We start from the raw sequence: 27,903 nt of genomic DNA, 5'->3' as shown, positions 1-27,903 counted from the left end.
TTTGTATACTTCTCCTTCATGCTATACATGTAAGTATTCCCTCCTTCCTAGTGTAAGGAATAATTCAATGTTGAAATGGTTATGCCTAACCTCAGAATCTTCAGAAACATTTGGATAATCGTCATAGTTTATTAATATAATTATTTGGCAGTAGCTAAATAATTTAAAAGATTTTTATAACATTAAAAAGAAGGAGAGATTAAGGATAAACATGATACGGATGTAAAAGATATTGCCATTTAAAGTTCATCTGTGTAGTCTTTCTCGATCTAAATAATACAAAGAAAAGAGCAAATGACCAAGCGGAATATGATTCAGTGATTCCCCCCCAGCTGACGACTAAAATGATTCCAATGTGCCTGGATATGCCTTTTTCGTTGTACATGGCAATTACGTATTACACAAACAGAAATGAAGAAAGCTTGCAAAATGCCTTTCAGAATTTTTACTACTCTCTAATCTAAAGAATAATGCAGAGTTATTAAACTGGAATGCTTGGCTAAAATATATTTTTGTTGTTCTTGTGTGTGGATCAAGGCTTTAATGTCGTTACCTCTCTTTAGTCACCTGCGTAATGTTTTGTTTTCTTTTGGGTAGAAATTTTGTTGCTTAAAAATTAACATCAGGAGGCTCAACTACATGAAGCTTTTTCATTGGTGTGTTAGTTATCATTGCTTTCATGGGATATTTTAATGATGTACTTTGGGTGGAAGGGACAAGGAGGAAGAGATATGTGTCATATAACTATGAATTTATCATTCTAACTTTTCTTAACCTGTCTGATGTTTATAAGGAGTCATCAGCTATAGTCAAATTAACTTCTAACTCTTTAGGCCATTTCTTTCTGTAAAATTTCTAGAGGGCCTTTGCTTTAGAAACATCTGAGACTCATAAGACTTTATCTTCTAGTGCTGTTGTTGCATTTCTTTTGAATGTGGAAGTTCTGCGAAAACATTATTGCTTCCCCTGTAAAATGTAGACTTGTATTCTTAATCTTTGCACCAATCCCCCATCGTAGTTAATCTGGAACGCAGGCTAGGTATAGTAATTTGACTGAAAGGCTGGCAATAAAATGTGAGATATTTAGAGTAATTCAGTCTTATGTCTAGGTTTAGGTAGGTTGGTACTCCGTTCTGATCTAAATGAAGTGGAAAGAATGTAGGTGTATATCCCTGACATGGGTGGAAAAGCAAGGCAAAATTACCAGGCGTGTTGGAAGAAATGCTAATCTCTACAAGGTTGGGTGAGTTGGAACAATGGTAATTGTGATTTACGTTAAGACCGAAGAGAGCAAACAGATGTGGTGTTCTCAGCATGTCCTATCCAATGCGCATGCTTTAAGCATTGTGTCAGCTGAAACTGGGACCACGAACCTTCACATTTCGAAATACCAGCGATTCCCCTCTTGAAGCTGCAGCATGCGTTACTTAATGTTTTCAAGGTTCTCCTTCTAAAATGTTTTAAATCTTAGTTTCTGAATATAGTTTTTCAGGAATAATCCTTCAGTTTCATGAAGTTCAGTTCATACTTAAGTGATGCTGTAAATTTGTTTCAACTCTGAAATACTACCAGTTTCACAGATAGTGTCTATGACTTCTCTTACTGTGTTTCTGGCTTGAGGTGTAGCAACTTTGGTTTTGTTTATTGTGATTCAGAAATTTTTCTTCAAATCCAGTTTTGAATTACTTTTTTTACTTTCTTTTTTTTTTTAATATGTTCTAACATATGGGAATTACACTTGCAGCTTCAAATGAAGGCTTCCATGGATAAGCCTGTTTTGTAGAAGTTGTAAATAAAGATGTGAAAACAATTTTCGTGAAATATTAAGGGTGCCGTATACCTCCCATCTTATTTGTGATGTAAATTACAACATTCAAGTGAGATATGAGGTGCTCATACATAAGCTAAACTTACAAAAGCAGAATTTCTGTTTGAATGTTGCAAGTGTGGGGTTCTTTTGTTTGTTTGGGTTTTTTTTTAAAAGCTTTTGCTTGAATATAGGAATTTGGGTTACAACCCCAAAACATATCTTCATATAATGTGGGTTACAATATATTATAAGCAGCAATTTCTAGGGTTTGAAGACGACTAGCTTGCTATAATATTCTAGTAACTGCTTATGTTGTGTTATTTTGTTAACCTTTTTTCTTTTTTCCATCTCAATGTAAATAGCACATTAATATAACATTGCCTGACTTCAGTGCTGTGCTAGGAACTTCATATAGTATTTGTAATCTAACACTGCAAATAAAATTGAGGGACACAAATAGTCTGCCCCCTGTATACCGATACTTTTATGTATATTTTGAAAGGTTGTGACTTGACTCAATTTACCAAAGGTTGAAAGCAACTGTGTAATCCTTGTCTCAAGGGAGATAGTATTTGAGTGGAAGAGAGTGTTAAAGCATATTTGAGAAAGTACAAAATTTAGTATTAAGTGAATTAATGTTATGTATTCGTTACTTTTGATTTCTGATTAAATCAACTGCAATATAAGGATTCCTACCTCTCTCTGCTAAGTCACCAGTGTTGTTGATAAAAGTTCTTCAGGGTGTTGCTATTAGTTTGTTTTTTGTCCTTGCTATCTGGATTGGTATCTGTGCTTATTAAAAAATACAGGCAAGCTCTTGCTTTCTACATATTTGTTTTGTTTTGTTTTTTAACAGTTTACTTTGTTGAGAAACTCACTTTGGCTTTTTAGACACTTGATGCCTTTTCTGTTCTGTTTATTAAGCTGTAGTTGAAAGGCTATGAGCTTGTAGTGATCCCTGGTACAACCTCCTGCACTACAGGTAAATATTTAAGCACCTGAAATGCCTGTTTGTACCTCGTCCTGGAGTTGTTGCCCAAACTATGGAGCAGTGCTGTATTCAGAAAACACTCTTTGGAAGATAAATTTTCCAAGAATTCCCTTTGCATTGATGTTTTTCTGGTTTTGTATCAGGGTATAGTTCCAGCTGTACTTGAGATATAGTAAAATACTTTAAAAAAAGAGCAATTTAAATTGGAAAGTAAATTGTAGTAGATTGTGAAAGCCCATGATTTTGAAAAAGGACCAAATTCCGCCCCCCCCCCCCCCCCCCCCCCCCCCCCCCCCGTTTTCTGTAGTTCTTTAGAAATCTGCAAACTTCAGTGTTTAAAAAATATTTAAAAGCAATACAGTGTCTTTCACACAAATTTCAGGGAGGTGGTAAGTACCCAATCTGCAAGAACAAGTAATTGTTTAGAACATGGCTCCGCTAAAATGCAGAGCGAGTGCATGCACACACAGGTAGCACGTGTGTGGTAGAAGCTCTGCTTTGGGTGATGAGAGTCATGGGTTGCCTGGCTGAGGGACTCCCATGTTTTTCTCATAGTTTTAAATAGCTGTTTTAACTCTTCACTCTTGATATTTTTTTTTTTTTTTTCATAACCAATTATCTTCTGGCTTCTTCCCCAGACCCACACAAAGAGAGTCATATAATAAATAGACAGAACCCTAACTTTTATAAAGACTTGTTTTTTCTTTCCTGGGAACATGCAGCAAAAACTTAGTTACTGATTTTTTCCATTTTGCTTTCTGATCGCCCACGCAGCTTGCTGGGGCTTTGGTGGAAGTATTCCTCGTGGTGTAAAAATAATGGAGAAAAAAACCCACCAAAATATGGAAAGTACAGGGCTAGCAGAAAACACAAGTGGGATATGTAGGCCTGTGCACACAAAATGACTTAGCACTTTAAATATTAACACTGAGGAGTTAGGTGCTGGGCTGTAGGACGTGAAATACTATGGCAGCGCAGTGATTATGAAGGCATAGCCTGTGCTCTGAAACTACAGTTCAGTGCTTAATGGTACCAGGCCTGGCCTGGCATGCTTGGCTTGAGTGGCCTGGCCTCAGAGGTCTGCTTCCACCTCCCTTGGCAGGGCAGCAAGGGCGAGGAGCTGCAGGTGCTGGTTTTGTGGTGGTCTCCAAGGCGATGCCCAGTCTCTTTGCTGAGCAGAACAGTGTCTGCTATGTGTGTGGGTGCTACAGAAGTTTCTAGACCCTAGAGAGGAAGCAAGAGCAAGGAAGGCTGTGGAGGAGCAGGGTTTCCATGCATGAGAAGGAAGTCCGGCAGGGAGGTGGATCCCAGATCCTACCTGTCCTGCTGGGTTGGGGTCCCATCTGCCTTGGAGAAGTATCGGCAGTGGTCCCCTCCCTGAAAAACCTCACTGCCAAATTCTCATTGTTTTCAGTGGTGTAGTTTTATTTCTTGTGGCCTTATTGTGAAAGATTCAGCTAATACTAGTAGGAATTGTTGGGGAAAAAAAAGCCTTTTCACAAATTTATATATGTGCCTGTAGCTCTGAGTTTTATATGGTTCATATCCCAAACTCTCCCTGGATTTTAGATGTCCCCATTGCTCCTCTGGTACCCGTTGACTCCCTTGTTCAGAAGTGCTGGTGGATACCCTCAGTTTTCATAATAGTCTAGTGGTGAATAAGGACAGGAGTTGGGAGATCTGGCTTCCAGACCCTTCTCAATCTTTGGGGTTTAACTTTATAGCTCCTACATCCAAGGGCGGTCCCCAAACTTCTGGGCTTGCAGACAAGGCTGGAAAAGGCCTGCCCTTCGCTGTTCTGCTCACGTAGGTTGGTGCCAAAAATAATAAAAGGTGTATCAAACTCTGTATCAAGTCAGAGTTAGCAAGAAGGAATTGATTACATGGCCCAGTGATTAAGACAGACAGGTGGGAGAAGTGAATCCTGGCTTTTGGTGTCTGAGTTTGTGTATTGTTTTTTTTAATCTTGTGGTTTTCTAAACTGTCCACTGAGTGAAAACTAGAAATGGATGTCAAAGCGCAGATGGGAGTAGCCAGGTAAGGCTTTTTTTGTGATTGTGAGGCCTCTGATTCCTTCTTCAGTAATGTGCGTTTTCTCATCCTTTGTAAATGCAAGTTTACAAAGCCTTAGTTTTCTACATTGTTTTTTTATTTATTGAGACTATTACTGCTGCATGTCAGATTCTGAAATTTGTTCTTCATGTATAATGCCTGAACTCTGACACTGCAGAAGGAGTAAAGCATTAATTTGTGCCGTAAGTTTTTCTTACCTGGAGAATTCAGTACAGTATATTTTCTTTTTTTTCCCTTTAGACACCTAGCTGTTGGGCTGAAGAAGGAGCAGAAAAGAGATCACATCAGCGCTCAGCATCATGGGGAAGTGCTGATCAACTAAAAGAGGTGAGAAGTTTTACACAATGGAGCCTTTCAAGTTTTGATATGCCCAAGGTATTTTTTTTAGTCCTGATCTGGAGTCCAGGAAACTGCACCCTTTCCCTCCCCTCTGTTGCTTTTGAAACAGGTTTTACCCCCAATGTAACAGTTGTTTCAAGAGTGGTGATTACTTCATGCCTATTGGATTTCCTCCCTGCCTACTACACAGTGTTGGCTGGGAAGGAGTAGCCCGAGTGAGTTCTGAGGAACCAGCTGCTTGTTGCTTACTGATTTTTCTGTTCAGAGTTACCTTAACTAGCTTTCTGTTCTTTAATGCTGCTCTCCTGAAAGAGACAAAGTGTAAGTCAGTATGTTAGCATATTCTTGTTTAGAAATTTCATTCAAGTTTTAGGGTGGAGATAGAGAAGACATCACTTTCACAAATGGAAAAGGAGGGTGAGTGTTGATACAGTAATGGTATGATTACTTGAAATGTTCTTTAATCATATGTTTTTTGCTGTAGACTACAATTGCAACTAGAAAGAACCCACCAAAAATGAAGTGGATTTGCATCTTGAGAAAGTGATGCGAAGTTTTTGTTCCAGTAAACTCTGTTCTGTCCAGAGTTCATGTAACTCTAGCTCTGTCCAGTACCTAATAACTGGCCTGCAGTCAGCCTCATGCCCCTGTCAGGAAGGGTGCAGCCTCTTTTCAAGAGCTACACCTTTCTTTTTAGGAAATGAATCTTGCAGTGTGTTCTCATGGGGTGGGACTTTTCCGATACTCTGGGCTTTTTGCATCATCTCTCCTGGCTCCCTTTTTAATAGAACATTAAAAAATTAGAAGAAATGTGTAGGTTATCTGAGGAGGTGATGTTACTGGCAACATATAGCCCTCTTCCGGACAGCCATTGATAAGAAGAATAGTTGTCAAAAGGAGTGATGTAAGTTTAATTACTTGAATTTTAAAATCGGATTTGACAAATATGGAATAATCTTGCATTCCAGTGGTGACAATAGCCTCATTTTTAAAGATGAGGACCTGGGCCAAAGAGAGGTCAATCCAATGAGGGTTGTCTGTTCCCATCTCCTTGAGTACCTGTTATGAAACCCATCACAGCTGATTTATTAGTACGTGGGCCTTCAGTTGCCTGGGTGACTTCATCTGCAGCTGTGAGGAAGCACTCAGAATCACAGATTAAGTGCCCAGAAATTAGTGCAGAAGGAGTTTTATGTCTGAAAAGTTTTGGCTTAAACTTTACCCACCAGCACAAAGGAATTGTAGCAGAGGCAGGAAAAGCATCTGTATTGCCAGAATAACGCTTGCTTGCTTTTACTGAGAGACCATCCTTCGTCTTCTGGCAGTTCCCTATCAAGTTCTGCAACAAGCAGCTTTACCATAGGGCTGTGACTGTCAGTGATAGTGAAACCTGCAGCATGTAAGCAAGTCTCTGCCATTTGATAACAGTGATCCATTGCGCTAGGTTGCCATCCTCTTTATGGACTGACCACAAGAGAAAGATAAGAAACATGTGGCCAATGGGTTTCATGGTTCCTTTCTGATAGAACACAGTAATGGAAAAAATGGAGTCTGTGGAAGGGAATTGTTTCTATCCAAATTTTGCAATGGTTGTTCACCCCAAAACTTGCCCTCGTCTTTTCCAGCTTATAGTTCTTCCCCTTCCTCCCTTTTCCTTTCTTCAGCTTCTCAGACCAGTTTTCTTGCCTTTTCTAGTTTGGTGGGTTCATACTCCCAGTGTCACTCTGCATGCATTACCCAGCAAGTTCTTGTCTATCTTCCCTTACTTGAGCTCTTGCTCAGTTACCTTCCAGCTCCTTGTCTGGTCTGTCTCCATTGTTTGGTTTCTATTTTATCCCTTTCTTTTTCCTTTCCCTCACCTGTAAGTCCTGGTTGCAGCTTCTCTGTCTGGCTACTTAATGCCTGTGTGGTGGGTGTTAAGAGTTTGTTCAATACCAACAGTACAGTTTCTTTGTGCCACAGTAATCTGCAGTTTCTGGAAGGAGAAATTCCCTGTGGCAGTTCTATTCAAATTGTAAAGCCCACTAGAGACAGAACTACTAGCAAACGTAGCTGCTGGTTCCAAATATCTTTCTTGAACGCGTGCAAATTGCAATTTTTGCTAAAGCTTCGCCAAATGTAAAGACTTTTCCAAGGGAATAGAGGGGCACATTCCCAGCATAAAGGACCCCCAGACCAATGTTCGGCTTTTTCTTCCAAAGCATTGGACAACAGAGCTTCCCAGGTAAAAAGCTACAATAATGTGTTTTAGCACATAAAATGGTAACATGATTTCTACCTCCCTTTCATTTTAATCTCATTCTTAAAACAACTCTAATACTTGTACTGAAATCTCTGATGGGAAGGGGTTAGGAGAGCTGAATGTTGCATGATAGACTTCAAAGAAAATTTGACAAAGCTATAGGCAGCTGAAAGCAAGAGCTTAAGTAATGGAAATAAAAGTATTGCCTCTCCTGGGCAACTGCATTTGTTATGAGTAACATAGGTAACAGTAGTTCTGATCAGCATTTTGAATTGTTTCCCATAGCATTTGACAGTTAACAAGTAGATAGCTGTTTACAGTTTCCTTGGCTTGTCTTAGCAGTTTAGATTCATGTTTTCTTGTTCCAGCAATTAATGGAATGATTTCTAGTGTGTATTTTTTATTATGATGATACTGTAAACTAGCCAAATACTTGTATGCATAGTTTTAATTGGTTTTGGTAAAAGAAGATTGAATGTGCTTTCAAGTTTAAAAAAATTGCTTTTTCCTTGGCTAGTTTGAGAACTATTACAATTAAATGCATTTATTTAACACAACTGGGAGCTCTTTTTAAAAGACTGACATTTAAAAAAACTAAAAAAGAGTGTATAGACTTAAGGTCTCAAGCAAGCAAATGAATTCCGTACTACCACATTAAAAAAAATTCTCACTTTGTGTAGTTGAAAATTATTTTGCCCTTGAATTGAAATAGATGGGTGTCAGGATTGAATCTGTCTAGCAGTGAAATAGGCAATGCTTGTTTTCTTGTAGTGTGTCTATTAAAAAATTTAAAACTCCTCAGATCTCAATATGAACTTTGTAATGATAGAGTGTACCTTTTTTATCACCTCCTAATAAAATTTACTACTTTTTTTTGTTCTGAAGGGTTCTACTTGTTTTTATGAAGTCTTGAATATAACTTGTAAGATAATGCCAGACTGCTTTTACATTATTTTAACAGATACACGTCTTGACTGGGAGATAAAGATTGCTGTCAGTCTTTGTACGGGACACAAACCAGGTAGTGGTTTGAACCACTGCTATTTTTTTCCACTTTCAACGTGGGAATAGTTAGTTTGAAATTCTGTTGAAGTTGAGTAGCGACAATTTTAGTTATAGCTTACCCTGAACTGGAATTTACTTAAAACTGGAAAAACCCAGGATTTAAAACAAATAGTTTTCAGTTTGTGTAGGTTTTTAAAGACATTTCAGACAGCTGATTTTTCACTTCCCTTAAGCACCTCCGTATGCTGTATCTGTTACACCGACACCAGCAACCCTCTATTGGAAGGTCCCTTTTGCTCTAACAGAGTACTTGAAAAGGACTTTGGAATAAAAGAGAATCAAATATGAGAGCTTGCACTTTTTATGTGCTTTCGTATACCAATTGAAAGATTGTATTCAAAGGTTTAAGGTGAATTTCAAATGCTTGTTTTGCTCTTTGACCTACTAGTTAACTTGTTTATTAACAAATGGTTCATGAATGAGTTAGAGCTTGCTCTCGTTAATAAGGAGTCTGTGGCTTGTTCAGCAATAGGAAGTTACCATATTGTGTAGCCTGATTGGTAGAAATACAGCCTATTGACTGGTAAATACTAATGAGCATTTGGACAGGAATGGTGAGATGTAACATGTTCCTTCATATTAGTAGTCTGCATCTAGGTCTCTTCAAATGAAAAATGATCAGGCTACTCCGATTATTTCAGTGTTGTAAAGAACTGAGCTAATGTGCTTATTTCTCAGGTTGGTGCTATTAGTTATATTAGACTGCATGCATATTACAGGTGGTATAGACAAGATTCATATTTATTTCAAGTACACTTCTAGCTGTAAAAATACTCAGCAAAAAATATATTTATAGGTTTTTTTTCTTAACTTCTTGTTTGTTTAATAATCTTCGATGGTCATCTTATAGTTGGCTGCATGACAGTAAACCGTCAAGGCTGAACTGCACGTTTGTGTTCTAGATATGATGCACTGATCTTTGTGTTTTCTTGGGGGTTTTTTTGTTGTTGTTTTTTTATAAATGACTTTAAAGTACGTGAAGAAAAGAGTCTTCCTGATACATCAACAGTATTGCAGGAAACAGTCACTGGAAGAGGAAAGGCTGAAAACTTCACTAATTTTTTTGAAATGTGCACAGATATGCTTTGTGTTCCCCCCTGCCATACAGTCATGTGAGAGTACTTGCGAAATGTGAATTAAAACATATACTTTGAAATTTATTCCCGTGTGTGTTTACACCTTGTAAAGTAGCAAAATAATTTTGAATAATTGCATCTGAACATTGGAAGTAGGTTTCAAATTATGTTTATTCCTTGAGGAATTCCTTGATTTTTTTCTTTAGTTTTTTTATTTTCAGCTCTATCTTTTCAGAAAATACCTGTGTTGTATAATGAGAACTTTCTGCCCATCTTCAAGCTGGGTAGACAGGGAGAGCATTTGAATTGGTATACTAAAATCATTGTCACATTTTATGGATCTAAGTGCACATATGTGCAAGGCTAAGGCTTTAATGTCTTCAACAACTGAATGCTTTAAAGGATACACATTAGATGTTTTTGTGACGATTTACATGTATTCCTTAATATGGTTGTGTATGCCCCATTTACCTTCATGCTCAGTATTTGGGCATGTGAGGGAAATGTCCCAAACCTTTTCTGTTTTTAGCTGCCCTGTTAAAATGGAGTGTTTTGCTACTGCGTATTTTTTCCCCAGCATAGCACATTATTCCTTTTCTTCCTCATCTTCCTAACTGAAATATCTGTATTGCTGCCCTGAATGGAGTTCAATGTCAGTGTATTTACACCAGTGTAATGGCTGGATTTTCAAGTACATGTTTTCCTGATACCAATCGCTTGGCGCTATTTTCTTTGCACAGCAAATTCCCTAGTTCATGTTAGTTGCATCAGTTGAGTGCCCAAGAGACAGGATCTGCTGCCTCTTTGAGATACTTGGTAAAAGAAGTGCCATCAAGGCGTATGTTTCAGACTCCTTCCTCACTACACAAATTATATCCTAGGATGCGTGTACCTCATACCTGTCTGCAGTTCATTTGGTTATGTTTGATGATTTGATTGTGCTGCTTTGCTGCTTAGGAAGAAGGTGAAGATAAACTTCTAGGAAGCTAGCACAGATACCTCTTCCTGTTCGTAGTAGTGGCTTTATTTGAGCTTGGGATGGAAAATAATTGGCAATAAAAAGATAGTCTTGTAGAAGAAGAAAAGCTATTGGTATTTCAGGATTAGCTTTAGCCAGTGGTAAATTCACTGTGGACTCCCCTTGGTGAAGAGATGGAACATCATTTAGTTTGGAGGTTTCTTCTGTCCATGTACTCGGTGCCACTGCCTGCTTAGTGTGACTGCTCTGAAGCCAGATTGTCTGTGCTGGCAAGCGTCTGTCTCCCATGTCTGGAGGATGAGTAAGAAGTGGCAGATTCCTTTCTATATGCCCATCCTTAATTTCTCTCTCTCTCTCTCCTTTTTTTTTTTTTTTTTTTTTTTTTTTGTCTGATGGTAACTACCACATCACACAAAACTAGGGTTCTTCAAATTTAGGGCTAAGGACAGATGATCTGAGAAGGCATGTCTGTTTCTTCACTGCATTGCATGTTTGGCTTAAGTGATCATACCAGGTCCAGATACACAGTCAGATTCTTCAACAAGTTTTCATCTTTCTCTTTCTCCCCATTGACCCAAGAAGCCTTTTCTTTCTGTTACTGTCAAGAACATACTGACTGCCAAAATATACATACTCTTGAGGTAGCTGAGAGAACCTCAGATTCCAGGGGTCCATGATTCCTTTCAGGATATCAGAGCTTCAAGGTTTTGGTCAGCCTAGAGACATACCAGCCTATCAACACTCTCCCATTTAATGCTTTCACTGTCCAAATTTTACAGTGAGAGGTTGTGTTCTCAAAGATTTGCAAGCTGTTTGCAACAGAAATCAGTCAGCCAGATCTTTGAGGTGGAATTGTATAGATCTTTTTTCTTATAGCATGCTCCTGAGGAAAGCTCAGAAAGCCAGATTTCATTTAAATAAAAAAAATAGGGTATTTAACTTTTGAACTAGGAGGAAGCACACAGCATCAAGGAGAGGCAGCAGAAATGAAAGATTTATATACTGTAGTCTCCCTGTTTTCTGATTATTCTTGTAGCCAGCCATCTCAGTCCACAGCTGTCTTCTGATCTGGGCATTGTTTTTTCTCTTCTGTTTTTAAGTTTTTAAAGGGGAAGATGAAGATTATTTGCCTGTTTTCCCCATTCTCCAACATTCTGATGTAAGACATAAATCTTTGTAGATGTATCTATACTTACCAGACTGGTTACCTGCTTGCTTCTTCATCTCTCTATGGAGCTAGGTTTCCTAATTGCCATTATTCCTACAGGGAAAATGTGGAAGTTATGGACAATTTTTTTTTGTAGACATGAAATATCTCTTCAGACTCCGTCAAAGTTTCTTCCAGTGTGGTGCCTGACTTGCACCTTTCATCAAGAGATTAGTCTTCCAGTTCTCTAAATCTAGCTCATCTGTGTTAGAAACTCAGTCATATTAGGGCTCTGTCTGTCTTGATGTATTCTACACACAGACCCTTTTGGAAGTCTGAACTGTTTGTTGTTGAAAGATCAAAGTATTCAGCCATTTCTGAGTAGCAGTTCTCTGAATGTGGGTAACAAGCTGTGGCAAGACATGATAGGAAGCCTTAAAGGTGGATCCTTCTTTTGTGAGTGATACCAGAAATATCACAAAGAAAAGTCCACAGCCTGGAGCAAAGCTGCATCCAAATCTCTTCACCAAGCAGTGTCATCTCTGATACTGTGAAGAGTGATGTGAAGTGATTCTCTACCACAGAGTTGCTTTGCAAGAACACTAGTGATATATTTAACTACTTGGAGTTAACCACAGAGCGCGTGTACTTGTAAGCTGTCACTCAGAAAGAGAGGTTACTTTCTGATGAACTGATGAAGTTCTTTGAAATATGAATTTCATGCACATTCACTTCTCCTTACTTGCCCTTCAGGTTTTTAAAAATTGTATCTCTAGCTGAGTTAAAAATGAAATGGGGCCGTGCATGCTTTGCCGTATATGCCAGTGTGCTGAGCATGAGCCCAAAGGAAAAAATTATCCAGTCTTAAGAAGTGTCTGTACCTGTTGTGTGAATTTGCACATAGTCTAAACTTCTGAGATAATGCTTATAGATGTAAATACTCTCTTTCATGTACAAATTATCCAGGAGGAATAAGGAATCCCCAAATGAAATTCTTTGGTTTCTTGTTAAGGAGCAGGTTAAATGCATAATGGCTTTAGTTGCATTTGACCTTTAAAATATGTAACTTTTGATTAGACATCTTTGCAGCAGACAGCAGAAAAGATAATTCTGTCTGCCTGAAGAAACCTGTGATAATTTAGCCTGCAGGGAAATGCTATTAAATAAGTTCTCAAAGATGAGCAATGCATATTGATTGCCAGTTGTTTGTGAAGGCTCTTTGCTTTTATGATGAATTATCATTGGAAAACTTTAGTTTGGTTTAAGATCAAATAAATTAAACTGTAGGCTTCATAGTCCCCAGTTTAAACCAGTTTTAGGCCAGAAATTGCTATGAACTGTCATTCTGACTACTTTTGTTTGCATCAGTTATTACAGTGCTTGTTTATAAATGAGGAAGTTTAGTAATTAAACTAAGCCTGCTGTCATATTCAGGTTGGTGAATAGGGCAGATACTTTGAAGAAAGTAATAAGTAGAAAGAAGCTTTAATGCTCATGCTTCAAGGGAAGGCAATCCCATATGCTTGTAAAATCCTCCAAAGAGGACTTAAAATGTCTGTGATTCACTTTATACGTGAAGATTTGAGCAGTTATCCATTCGAAAACTCACTATCACGTCACCTGAACTTCTTTCCAGCAGATTGCCAAACTGAGGCAGCAGCTTCAGCGCAGTAAGCAAAGTAGTCGTCACAGTAAAGAGAAAGAACGTCAGTCACCTCTCCATGGCAACCATATAGCAATCAGTCAGACTCAGGTAAGTAGATAGTTGTTTATATTAACAGCCTCCTACCTTATCAGGGTTGGGTGAATAGCCTGCTGTTTCTTCCTGTCTTTCTTGGTTTTTTCTTATGTGGTACGCTAAAATGCTTAACAACCTGATACCATTGCATCTTCACTGAAATTTATCTGATAGTTGTCATATAATAGAAGAAAGAAGGTTGCAGCAGGATAGCAACTAAAATATATTAAGATGCTGTAAAAATTCTGAGCATGGCCAGCTGAGACTGTGTTTACAGGAATACATACTTGCTTCCAAGACTAATTTCTGTGGTGCACTTTCAAAAGTCTCTGCTCCTCTGGAAGGTATTTGCTTGTCAGTTTCACAACCCAATTTCATCTGAGCTGGTTAAAAAAACCATAAAAATAGAAAATAAAGAAAGTACCAAGGGTAAGCAGTCTGGATTGGCAGCCGAAAAATTGATCGGTCTTTGAGCAGCAAGCAGAACACTTAACTGGCTTGTTACAAACAGACTTGTAATTCACCTTACCATGTATTCATCAGTAAAAGACAGCAATGCTGTATAACCAGAAGTTTGAGAGAAAATCTCATTTCCTTGTCCCATTTTAAGAATCTTTCTGCCTTTGCTTATTGGTCAGTTCTGGCCAGAGAGGCAATTTCCACATCACATTGAGGAAAACAATATTGTGGTGTTTACTTTCTAAAAAGAAAGTGGTAGTTCACCTTGAATTTAAACTCAACTGAAATCAAGATGATGCTTGCCACAGTACCCCATCCCTGGTGACTGGTGACTAGAGGATCTGTCACGCTACAGGATGAAAGTCTTTTTCTTCATGGTTTTGTCTAGGGCATACCTATTGGTTGTTACGGTAGTCCAGAATCATTGTCAATACAGGATCCTGTCTTCTAGCATGAGAGTTTGTGGTTGCAATGGCTATGTTACAGTACAGTTGTTAACAGTATATTTTGAGAGTTTCAATCATACTAAATGGAAAAATTGCTACAATCACCAGCTTGTTCTTGTTCCAGACACTGTGACTTACTGTAGAACCTCAATTGGACATAATCTTAAGGATGCAAAATATTACATCCAGATTATGTTGATGACCATTCTCATGTTCTATACCAATGGGCATTGTGATGACAGGATGTCTGTCCAACCATCGGTCTATGCATTTGGTATCCTCCTCTCTGAGAGGTTAAGCTCAGGCTCCTAGTCTGACAGCTTCTGTTTTCTGTTGTCTTATTACTTACCTATTTTTCAAAGTGATATGTGAGTTTAGGCAAATTCTAATATATCTGATCATTTTAACACTAGCCTGGCTAAGACAATTTTTGTTTTCAGGTCATTTTCCTGTTTCACAAAGTTAGAAAAAATTGCCCATGCTGAGTATATCTGTATTTCTTCTGTTATAAAGATGCTGACACATATGAAGAATAGCTTCGGACAAATTACCTGGCCAAATTACCTGAACATGAACCAGGTTCTCAGCAGGGTGCAATGGAGGGTGCCCCATGCAGTGTCTGCTTTAGCCGTTAAAAACTGCCAGCGAAATTGTAACCCAATTATGAGTTCTAAAGCTCAGGCAAGGTTCAGTCAATGACTTCGTGAACCTTAAGCCACTTGTAGAAAGGAGTTAATCATGTCTCATTTGACAGTGCAGACATTTGAGTCCTGATTAAATTTCACCTTGGATCTTTAACTTGGACCCCATGTTACTAACAGGCCACTGTTTGAACTCCTGAAATGTTGGTTCTGTCATTGTATTTCCTGACTACCTTTTTAAATAGCTAGTGTTTTAGAAAGAAGAGGTTGAGCCATGGCTGATCCTTTATATTCCTTCTTCTGTTTGGATAAAATCTTGTGGTTAAAACCTAATCTTGTGATAAAGACATACAGGAAATTGATGTTCTTCCTGAAACTTTTATGTCTCTATAACAAAGGGTCCCACTACATTTTGCATAGAAAAGGGGTTTGCTTTCCATCTCAAAGTAAGCTGTTGCAGGTACTTGTGCCACTATTTATAGTTACAGTTAGTATGACACAGACTGAAATCCACCTGGGACATATGCTTTGAAGGAACATTCTTCAGTACTTGGAGTTCACTTTGTCATGGCTTGTTCAACATTTTGATTTCTCAAGAAGGTGTTCTCTGACGAGGCCAGTGAAGTTTTTGGTTCTGGCACCATTGTGGGAAGCCATCCTGCAGGCAGTGTGTTGTCAGAGAATGCCTTCACACAAGTGACATGCACCTTTGGAGCTGCACATTGTGCAAGGTTCATTTGGCAAGAACTCAAAAAAAATATTTTACATTTTTTCTTAAGCATCCTGTGATTAGATGAACAAGAGGAGAACATATATTGGGAATTTGAACATTGTTCGTGGCTATCAGCATAGGTGCATCTGTGCTGTGCAGCTGCTGCCAAGGTAAAGCTTTTGAGGTTGACTGCGCAAGATGCATGTGCACTCTTGTGAATGGTTCCTGTTGGTAACAGAGCTTCACTCCAACAGGTTTTTCTGAAAACTATACTTCTATTTATTTACGTGCTTGATTCTTAAACTCGAAATGATTTCTTTTAAGACCTTTCTATAAGCTGGTGAAATTAAAGGTTCAGAAAAAAATGTTTTATTCTTCATTCACTAAAACTGACCAAAAGAGAATAAAAGTGCATTAAGTGAATATTTCAGTTGAGTGGTTAAGCTTTAGGAATATTACAAAATGCCTTTTGGATCCCAGTTAAACCATCAGCATCAGCACCCCATGTGCTCCCCATCCCCCTACTACATATTCTGTAGTCTATACATCTGGAAAGTACCTATACCTGCCTACTTACTGATAAGCGAAGTAGTAGAATGCTTTTATTATAGAACACTTCTGTGAGTTAAGTAGAGGTGATTTTAGTGGCTTTTGATTTATGCAAGCATTTCTTTTTATTTAAATTTGCCAAGTAAAGATGGTAGTCTAGGTGGCAAAATTAATACACAGCTTCTTACTTTCTAGGGTTTTTTAGTACTGGTCTCAGACTTCTGTCTTTATTCCATTTTCCAACTTCAAATCATGTTGCTCTCTACCTTCTAGGCCTCTATTTCCAGATCAGTCCCTATGCCACTGTCAAACATTTCAGTGCCAAAATCAACTGTTTCACGTGTGCCGTGTAATGTAGAAGGAATAAGCCCTGAACTGGAAAAAGTATTCATTAAGGAAAACAGTGGAAAAGAAGAAGTATCCAAGGTAATCTTATATTAATGTGTTCATGGTTGTTTTTTCTTTGTAATCTATAAACTCATGGGAAACCTTCCTCGTGAGAAACCTTCCTTGTGGCTGAAATTACAAATAATTTTCTTCAAAGAACTGTTTGTTTGAAAATTTTGTTTCAGTGTTTTAGGGTGCTGTTTGTTGGGGGTTTTTTTGTTTGTTTGTTTGTTTTAAAGGGCTTCTGGCCAAACATACTTTGTTTAGAATGCCCTTTCTGTAGAGAACTTGAAAGTTTTTGTGCAAAATGCAAGTGCTTGAAAATTGAGATACATCAGGCTACAGTAGTAAGTAATTAGAGCCCAGGAGATTAATTTATTTGCTTCATTTTGCATTCTTTTTCTTAGGCAAGACTTAAGTTTCCTGTGCTATGCTCTGCTTTTTGGTTTTAATGCTTTTCTTCCATAAACTGAATGGAAGACCATTTTACTTCATGAAACCACTGTGTTCTGTCATGGGAGATCTCCGTATGGAAATAGTGACAAACGGGGCAGCTTTACTTATGTGGGAGAACTGGAGCATTGGAATTGTCATTGAGGAGCACTGGAGTCCTTAGATGACACTTAAAATGTGAAATACTTGGATTACAGCCACTGTTTCCTAAATAGCCAATGGAAATTTTCTGCTGTGGAATAAACTACTGTTTTTTCTAATCTGCTCTAAGATGTAGGTTCTTTTCTTGTGAATGGTCATGTAATAGCAATTCAATGTACAAGTCAAGCTGTAAAACTTTAGTCAGGGGTTTAAGGTTCCAAAACCTGATATTGGTAGTTGTTCATTTCAGCAGTAAACTTAAAAAGTTTTGGAATAGTCTTGGCTTCTCCAGAGACTTAGTTGTGAGGACAGAGCAGTCTTAAGAATTAAATACTGTAGTAGTAGAAGTTGTATGCTAAGTTTGCTTCCCTAAGGCTGTCTCAACCCTTTAGAAGGGGTGTGTGTTATAACAGGGGAACAAGGAAAAAACCAAACACGCAGAACGAAACAGAAGGCCCAAATCAATAAACCTTGTTGCACCACCTCAAAGAGAGTATAAAAAGGTACATATTGCAGTGCCATCACTGATATTGCTATGACTAGGGTTGTAATCTCCTATGGTTAGAGGACATTTAATTTATTTATCAGACAAATCATCTTCGCAAATGTCCTTGGGCTTTAACAGCTTATTACTTGGGATGCAGAAGTTGGTCTCCTAAGTTACTGAATGTACTGGCTCTGATCCAGCAAAACAGTTAAGCACATACTTAAGTGCATTGTTGGATTGGGGCCAGAGGTGCTCAGCAGTTTACACAACCAAGGCAATAGTGAACCCTTCCTCCAAACATCTAGCTGGGGAGAGCCTTCGGACACAAAAGAAAGTCATAAATTAGACATTGCCCTTGAAGTCAAGTCCATCTTTGTGGGCACAGGGTTGTTTCTTGCTATGTAACTGTTATTTTCTGTGAAGTCTGGTCTAGTGGGACCTAAAGCGGGACTCCTAGTACTGTCTTTGAGCTTACTAGATCTCATAGCTTACTTATGGAAGATCATAACAACAGTAATTTACTCAATCTTACTGCTGGTGAACTGTACCCTAATACAACAATTTAGCTTCTTTTTAGCCTGGGGGAGTTGGGGCAGCTAGGTTAAGGGTTAGGAATTACTGAACAAAAGATAAACCATAGGAAACCAAACTTCATTAGTTTCACTGCTAGTGAAACAATTTGTTTTTCTTTCACTTTTCTGCCATTCTTTCTTGCTGTAACATTCTGTATTTTTAGAAAGCATTTTAAAATAGTGGTCAAAGGTAGTTGGTTGCTTTGGGTGATGTGTGAAGGATAAATTACTCTATAGACTTGCTTGTAGGATTGGTGTGCATCTAGATTTTCAACTGGTTTCTTTTAACCTGTTTCCACATTTACTTCACAGTTTTAACAGTGCATGTTCAAACCTTAATTTTCATATGAATCGATCTATCCAGCTGCATAAAACACTTGGTGCCCGATTGTGCAACTATTCATTTGCCAGGAAAGATTTGGGCAATAACGTACAACCTGCTAACAACACTGAGAAGGAATATTACCTTTATTTTAGGTGCAGCTCGCTATGTAATTTAAAAAAAATCTATATTTTTTTTCAAATTTAGGTTCTACATTAGTAGCTTTCTGTTTTCTTCCATTTCATTTCAATAACCATGTTTGGGCTGTCCCAGGTAAGATAAAATGCATTTTAGTTTTGTTAACTTTTAAAATCTTAGTCTAGTGTTCTTGAATTTTTTTCTATTAGTCTCTCATCTCTTCAGTATAAACTTGGGATTTTTTTTTTAACAAACTACTTCTTAATTCATATATTGAAATCAGACTACGTGATATATAGGGCAAAAATAAGCTTAAGGTTAAAGCAGTTTTATGGATAGTTTTATGGATATTACACGAATTACTTTTTAAATTTAGCTCCCAGTTAAAATGGGTAACCAGTGAAACTTTCCTCCCAGTTTCATACTTCCTTGCTTAGTCTTCAGATACAGAAATCAATTTAAATTATTTTTTAGACTTGTTTTTTTGGTTTTGTAGGGTATGATGTTACATACTTCCTGTTTTCCCTTTTGCTGACTTGAATTTTTGTTATCCTACTTCTTAAAAAATATATATAAATTGATTTGGAATACGTCTTCTGTCTTCTCTCGTGCTGACTTAGTTCTGTTAGTTTTTTGAAACGCTCTTCTTTGCTTTTTTAAATAATATTTTAATGATAGTAGAAATTGTACTTGTGAAATACAGTTACTTATAAAAGTAAAAATAATTACTGTAGACGTAAGTTGTTATTTTTGTGTTTCACAAAGATAGTTGATGCGGTGATGTCATTATGTCACTAACTTTTAATAATCTAATTGAACATAACGCTTAGAGGGGTTGCATTGTAAGTGGTCAAAACATTCCAAATATTTCATTCTTTCTAGTTTAGCCATGTATGTGTATATTTTTTCAGATCATTCATCTTGCTTGCTTAGATGAAGGTGTTCTCTTTTTTTCTTTCGTACAACTAAGTTAAAGTTGGCTTTTTTGAGTCACTTCTTAATTGCCTCTTTTTCCTCAGATTTATTAATAAACTTTAATTCATTTTCTAATGCATTTATTCAAAGATCCTGGATATATTTTCCTTCCTGTTTTATAACTTGTTGACTAGCTTTTCAGGAAGTTGTGAGGGTGTGTTTGTGTTCGCACTATAACTTATAAAAGGGAATCAGCTTTTTGTGAAGTTATGACAGGCTTCTGTTCTTTGTCCCGCTGTGACTTCACAACACAAATGTTGGAGACTTTGGTACAATAAGATGATGGACTTATTGTAGGGAGTGGGGGGTAAGAATTCTTACAGAATACATTCTGAAACTAATGAAAAGTGCCTTGTAGCAGGACATGGACATGTTCATGGGCCTTCTATTAAGGAAAAAATATTACTGTAACTATCTTTCAAGTATACCATAAGTCATTAGAAGTGAAGCAATTTTGATGGACTATCACACAATATAAATAAAATGATTAAAGTATTTCTTCTTTGATTTCTAATGCTTCTGGAAGTAGATAGCAAGATGGTTTTAAGTACCTATCAGAAAACTTAATCCTGTAATAAATTTGCACAGATGCAGGTGATCCTTACTTAAATCTTCATATCCTTAATCTGAAAAGTCTTGGGTTTTTCCAAGTGTTCCTTCTCAGGACACTTTATGGTTTTTTGCACTTGCACCTTATCTAATGCATTGATGACTTCATTGATGACAGAAGGAAGAAGCACTTTCCTATGTCTACCTTTGTGTTCCAGTCTAGAGAACAGTTTTAAAATCAAAAGCATGGAATGCTTTGCTCTCAAGATGTTGCCTCGCAAATAGATGTAAGGCTTGTGAAGAACACATTATTTTTAAGGCTTCTATTGGTATATTCTACCATAGTAGTATTCCTGATGATACTGAGTAGGGTGATGGTGTTTTTTTTCCAGCAAAAAGATTGATACTGAAAACAATGTGGTGAATTTTAACAGTGTATTGAGAAATGCATGCTGTTGTCAAATTGAGCATTTCCCTACCTTTGTGGGGAGATGAGGGTAGTATGTAACTGTGTCCAAGAACATGCTGTCCCATAGGGGTTGGCAGGTGTCCCATCAAAATGCATTTGGCATAAGGTTAGTACATGACTGGATACTCTTGGAGAAGAAAAAACCCAACAACAAACAACCCCCAAACCCAGCATATAGAATGCAGTAATTTCTAGTTGGTTCCCATGCGTTGAGGATTACGAAAACTAATAGCAGCTGTACCGAATTAGTTACCTTATTTCTTATGTTGTATCGTTGTGAGGACTTCAGTTTTTAGAATAGTTTAGGCATGGCTCATGGAAAGTAACTTCTAAAATACTTGCTTATGTTGATCAGGTTTAATACATATAAAAAATTGAATACTTTCTGTTGATATATTCATGAAGTTTTTTACACTTGTCAAAACTTGGATTCAATATTAAGGAAAAGATAAATACAGAAGCACAGTAATCTGAAATATTTGCTGGCATTTTCTATGCCTTAAAAGTTATTTTACTTGGAAAGAGTGGTAAATATTGAACTTTTTCTACTTGTGTGTATATTTAGAGGCATGTCTAAAAATATGGAAAACTTTTTGTACCTCAGATTTTAATTCAGTGGAGGTTGAAATACATGATTTGGGATACACCACATAAGACTACATTACATTGTTCCTCCAGGTGTGGAAAAACATCTGTGTTATCCTGAAGTCTTTAATTATGTGATCACTTACTGGTTTTTTCCCTCCCTGGAATCCTTGCTTTACCTGTTACGTAGAGCATAGTATATGCACTTAACAAGTAGCTGTTTGGTGTTCTTGTTTTCTCCTTATTAGATATGTGTCCTAATGCTCACTATTAAACCTTGCTTTGAAGTCAGAAATCTGAATTTCTTCCTGGGTTTTTGCTTCTATATAATAGGAGAGTGCCTGAAATTTTGTTCTCTTTATCACACCTGTGTGAGAAGAAAGATGATATTATATACACTTTATGGATGGAGAAACACAAATCCATCAGGTTTCTATAATGTGATTCTTCAGGTAACTCAGGATACTGCATGCCATTTTAGGAGTTTAAAGTGTAGCTCCCATAGTCTCCTCCTGCATCTGTGAACATTGAAGACCTTTGCAAATCAGTCCTATATGACTAAGCATCCAGAAAAGATATCATAAAAGAGAGAGGTTGGTTCAAATGACTTCCTGGCATCTTATAGAATTTTTGTGGCAGAGACGGAAATAAAAATGCTGTTCTGTGTGGCAGTTATTTTTTTGGTTATGTTAATTGTGAGACTGTTTTCTTTCTACAGCTTCAGTCTTGTTTTCTACCTCTCTTCTGTGTAACAAATGATACAATGCTTCAGGTCTATCTTGTGCATTGAATGAGTCATGGCCTGTTGGGGGTGATGGGAATAGCAACATGTAGTCATGTTGTAACACATATGCAATGTGAACTGAGCTGTTGGAACAGACCACACAGCTGTGTCCAAATTTTTCAGCATTTGATGTAGCAACTGTAATGTTCTCTTTATAGTGTGTTTCTTTGCTCTTAATTGAAACGTGAAATGGTATTAACTGGAAGGCTCATAAGAAGAAAAGGATCTTCCTGTTCTGCCATGTCTGCCTCTCTGTGTAATATGTGGTGGTTTTCTGGATAGACTATTGCTGAAAAGGAGAGAATGCGATACTCAGTGAATAGGTTTTATGTCCTCATTGCTAGCAACAGTGTTGGGTTGAATTTTAGGCTCTGGAACAAGCTGTTACAGTTTTGGAATATATGAAGAAGAAGGCGGCAATCAAATAAAAATGTTCACTTGAAGTGAGAAGGAAAAAGACATTATTTTTTTGTAGCTAGAACATTTAAGTTGTTCTCTATGGCTTGAATACAGTCCTCACTGAAGTGAGGATAAAAATGGTATTTAAATCTTGCAGGCATTTTTTTCCCCTTCATTTTTAGGCAAAACTGTAATTCTCATTTGATTTCTTACATTTAAAGCAGTGCTGTCTTTATGATAAAACTAATTTTCCACTGGGAAGGACAAGTAAGTAGAGCATGCCAGTCTACTACTATGAACATGTCTATGCAGTATATTGCAGAACGGAATGCAAAATCACTCTGGCCAGTGCCAACTAGGCTGATAGGAGCAGGCAGTGCTTACTAGCTTTGGTTCAAGACAACGCTTGTGAACCTTGTATAAGCCTGTGCATCATCTACTTAGTTGCCATTTTGTCAGAGGTCACCTATAGAAGTGAAGGATGGAATGTAGAGGTGTGCTAGAAAATCACGACTTACTGGCAAAAACTTGGATGGTTTCAGTTATAATTGTAATTCAGTTGGTTGTTATGGCAATAGTATGCCGTTGTACTTGACGTTTTCTACTTTCCTTTTTATCCAAATGTGATCTCTGTCAGGGTACTTGTTTTACTTTCATGGTAACAGTGACCTTTATTGAAAATTGTATTACTAAGTATAATTAGAGATCTATTTGTTGGGGAGGTTTGCTTTTTTAAACTATCATTAAAAAAATGTAAAAATGTAATGCTAGCATGTGTTGAAGTGCATTCTGGTGTTAAATTTGCGTTAAAAGGATATAGTTGGCTTGGAACATCTGCACATTGTCCCACCATTCAGCGTAATTAATGTATGTTGTGTCCATTACACATTGCATTATTTTCTTGTGTAAAATTGGTTCTTTCAAAAGTGGCTTGTTTGCTGTTCTTAAGGCCTCACCTCATTACTTCAGTTATGAGTGCTACAGGCTGACACTGCTTAGGAGTTTGATCTTTTCTCTGTAACCTGAATTGCTTGTTTCTCTTGCAGCCTTTGGATATCCCTGATGGTCGAAGGGCCCCATTACCTGCTCACTATCGTAGTAGTAGTACACGAAGCATTGACACTCAGACTCCGTCTGTCCAGGAGCGCAGCAGCAGCTGCAGCAGTCATTCACCATGTGTCTCTCCCTTTTGCCCTCCTGAATCTCAGGATGGGAGTCCTTGCTCAACAGAAGATTTACTCTATGATCGTGATAAAGGTGAGAGTAGAATGGCCCGCCTTTACCTATGGGAGGCATGTGATGTCCTGCTTTTACAACTACCTTCATTTTACTCATTACATCAGTTTTTGTTTTTGTTCGATGGTTGTGGAGGGATTGAGGATCTATCTTAAAATTGGTTTTGTTTGTTTACATATCTTTTTCCCTCTTGTTTGTGAAACTTCACAAACATCTTCCATAAATACGTCAGAGGAGCACAGCAAACAGTCTTAACTATTTATGAAGATTCTAACGTGAAGAATTCAGACTGTAACATGTTTATGTTTAAAAAAGGTTTCCATAAGGTTTGTGGTAGACTATATATTCTTCATGGGTGAGTTACTCGCTGATCAGAATGGTGATGATGAAGTTTTGGACTGCTTTTAAAAGTACTCTGCTTCTGAACCCTTATATTCCACTTGAAGTTACTTGGTGAGGAGGTCAGATATGAGTTTGAACAATCTGATGGAGAGTAATTCCTTGTCTGTGTACATTTCATAACAACCCAAACTTTCTGAATAATTTATGTGTTTATATGTCAATATCCTGCATTTTTTTCAAAGTCTGTAAAATGTCATTTGGTTTTGTAGAGGGAGTAAACGGGAGTTTCAGTAATTAAGAGTTACTGACAGAACATGTAGTATGAAAATATAGGCACCAGTGTAAAAAGACTGGTTTTGGACGACTGTTTACTAATGAAATTATTCTTGGGCTTCTGGACAGCTAGCTGGAAACATGGACTTTAGTTTGGAGGGATGCAGGGTTTGGGTAAAACATGCAAGCTGAGAGTAGTAAGTTTCACAGAGGAAATGAAAACTTTTCAGATTTAGCATAGATTTACTAATGAGCTAAAGATAGCAGTATTTTGAGGTTATAAGTAAGGTTAAGCTTTTTCTGTATATATTCTCTGTTTAATAATTCTTAAAGTAATTTGGGAATAAGATTGGGGAAGGCAGCGGGAGAAATACTAGCTTTTCGTGGTTTCTGAAAAGTATTGCTTTCCCATCTTGGATTTATAAGGAAGTAGTGGAAAACAAATCCACTTGACCAAATCCTAAATTGGGGCTGTGTGTGTGCACGTATGTAAGTTAACAACATCAAAGTAAAAGTCTTAACTCAACATGATAGTTGGCCATGCTCCAAAAATAACAGAGATATTAGCCCGCCCCTTCTCTTTCTTATAGTATGCATGTGAATTGTAATGTGTTGTCAAGACTGAATCACTGTAGACACATCCACAAAAGTATTAGCACACAAGGAAATGTCTTGACAGGTAGATTTGTTCATATGTGTCCTGATAACAAATACAAGTTAAAAAGCGAGGAAATGAAAAGAATAATTCCTTCTGCAGTTAGTACTCAGTTAACACAGTAATTGGAATTTTCAGTTGGTACTTTATTGACAGTAGCGAGTGAAGACAGTTTGAGATGGTGCATCTAACCTTCTTAATGCTTTTCAAGGGTTTTTATCTCCTGTCTTGGATTTTTTGAACAGCTAATTAGAATAAAATTTATTGCTGAACTTCACAATGAGTAGATACTTATTCGTGGATTTTGGTTTTAAGACTGGCTTTAATGCTAGGTTTGGGAGTCTACAAAAAGTCTGCTTTAGTAGTAGCGTATAGGTGACGGTGATAAACAGCCAGCTTTGTAAAGTGAATATAATGGCATTTTTTAATTAATTAAAGTACTTAATAATGTGCTTATGAAAGATAGAAGCTGGAACTGCTCATCACAACTTTGTTCTAGTTAGAAACTACAAAAGCATGTAGCAGTTTTCCAAGAGAAAGTAATTTGTTCAGAGGTTGTAAAAGTACAGTCAGAAAGGCACCTTTTACTCTCAGATCATTAAGACCCTACAGGCCAGTTGTTCTGAATAAGATGTTATCTGCAAAATAGTTAAATTACCAATAAATTAGGGATATAGGTAGAAATTATAAGGGAGTAGCAAGTTTTGAGAGACAGTTTATTAACATTGTTGTGGCTGTTAACTGCTTTATAAAACAAAACTCACGAAGTTTTTCACACCTTCATTTTAAAGGTTTTTGTGATGCTAGAATAAAACTTGTGAGTTTGCTTTGAGGCCTGTTAAGTTTTGAAAAATGCATTGTATAGCCAAAAGCAGACATTTTAAACTCAAGATATTCTTCTGTTGCTTTTCTCAAGTTGAGGTTTTATTTTCCTCTCTATGGGAATAACTTGGCTTTACCATTAAAAAATATAATTACCAGCTTTATGAATGCTCCTGAGTGTGTTGCTGAATAGGAAAGGAAGGTTAGTAGTTTGACTGAGACATGAGCAGTGAGAGGAGCCAGCACTCTGCACAGACACAGCGCTGCTTTACATTTCTAAAGCATCTTTTATTTCTTGTGCAAAGCTGTGCTTTGGCCTGAGGCCCTCACAGCTGCTCTTTGGACTGTATCAGCTGTTTGGTTTACATTTCTGCAAGAAGCTGCTAAATCTATTGAATTTTTCAAAAGAAAGTGAAAGCTAAATTTCAGAAAAGGCCCACAATACTGCTCCGAACAGAGCAGTGATACTAAATGGTATTGATTGGAGCAGAGAAGGAAGGGTGGGAGAGAAGGTATTTTAATGGCATCTGGCTTTATGATTCTGTTTTCAAGTATCAGCCTATTGCAAGGTAAGTGACTGCCTTGCTGCATTAAAGCTACAGGTTTCACTAGATCTGTTTTATGATAACTCTGGTCCATGAGACTATAATTCAGGGTTTTACGTAGCAGTTGCGACAGAGGTAAAGTTCAAAGGCATCCTAAGGTATAAGCAGATGAAATTTGGGGATTTTGTACAAAAATAGATAGTATAACCTGTTTCTCAGGGATTTTCATTAGGTGCTTTTGTGTAGCATTGTGTATTCCCACTGTTGCTAGCAGGCTACAAGCAACATGTTCATGAAGATGAACTGAAGATACTTTTTAACTTCTGGGCATCTGATTCATAGTTCTTAAAATGAAAAGTGTATGTAAAGTCTTTGGATAATCTTAAGAAATAAAGGTATTTTTGAACCTATCTAAACAAATCCCAAGGCTCACTGGCAAAATTTCTTGTTTCCCTTAAGTTTTGTTACTCAAAAAATTATTTTACAGATTCTTTTTTAGTTTGCTTCCTTTGTTGCTCTAATATATGCAAGCTGAAATTTGTGGTATTAAGTCTTCTGGTTAAAATAGTATTTTTAGTGTTTAATCACAACCTTAAACATTTTCTAGATAACAGAATATATCCATTTTGAATATTTATGTTTAGAAATTCTGTGTAATAAGGCTCCATATTGTCTTCTATGTGGTTATGGTAACAAAACTTGCTTTAAAGGTTACATCTGTTAATCTTCAATCATTGTCATCTTAATGAAATTTGATTAGTTGGCTGAAATACGCCAGCAGAGCACACCCTACTGGTTGAAGCATGGAAGGTGCAGACATGTCTTCTGACATGAAGGCTCATGCATTGCAGCCTCTGAGACAGTAAAAAGATGTGTTAATAGCACAGTTTGAGAGTACACATTTGCAGTGTCGTTAAGGACTAATAAGGTGACAGTTTAGCACTTTAAGAGCTTCCAGGATACACAAGTGGAAACTGGCTTAAGCTGTAAGTTCCACCTCTTGCCACTTTAACTCATGGCCTATTTTCCCAGTACCCTTCTGTTCCCACATTGCTGCTGTACATGTAGAACCAACACCAAGCTTGTACATGTGAGCCTCCTAATAACCACATGTATTTTTCAAATAGTAGTGTGGTGTGTGTTTGGTCAAAATGAAAAGCTAACAACTTAGTAAACTTTAAAAATCAGGGAGGGTAAAGAGAGGAACAGATGGTTGAATTATACAATATATATTTTTTTTTTTTTACTTGTTTAACAGCTGTCTTATATAGAAAGTTTCAGCCAGACAGGGCTAAATAAACCAAAAACTTGATTGAAAACTGAACTGGCTAGACAAGACTCTGAATCTTCCAAGAACTGACTTAACTTTGAATTCCGTTTGATTCTTTCCTTGGATGTAGTTCCACAGTTTTCCACTATTTGGTGGACTGAACAGTAGCACATTTTATGTCTCAAATTTTTTAAATAGAAACTTGGATCTTCAATTTTAAATATTAAAAGGA

At 37.3% G+C, this 27,903-nt stretch overlaps 1 protein-coding gene across 2 annotated transcripts in view; it reads left to right on the top strand.

The window, feature by feature from the left end:
• The window catches only part of GLCCI1 (glucocorticoid induced 1), a 58,089-nt gene that overhangs the window by 24,300 nt on the left and 5,886 nt on the right, over nt 1-27,903 (top strand). The window contains exons 3-6 of one of the 2 annotated variants that reach the window (XM_030009031.1): nt 5,115-5,201; nt 13,359-13,475; nt 16,541-16,693; nt 23,575-23,785. In XM_030009031.1, the coding sequence (XP_029864891.1) occupies nt 5,115-5,201; nt 13,359-13,475; nt 16,541-16,693; nt 23,575-23,785 (568 nt within the window). The remainder of the gene's footprint in view (nt 1-5,114; nt 5,202-13,358; nt 13,476-16,540; nt 16,694-23,574; nt 23,786-27,903) is intronic. The other variant, XM_030009032.2, reaches the window with a different exon arrangement.

This window comes from Aquila chrysaetos, chromosome 3 (assembly GCF_900496995.4).
Source record: "Aquila chrysaetos chrysaetos chromosome 3, bAquChr1.4, whole genome shotgun sequence".
In the NCBI taxonomy this organism is placed as follows: domain Eukaryota; kingdom Metazoa; phylum Chordata; class Aves; order Accipitriformes; family Accipitridae; genus Aquila; species Aquila chrysaetos.
The sequence above is the reverse complement of the archived record's forward strand: the minus strand, read 5'-3'. Positions and strand labels throughout refer to the sequence as shown.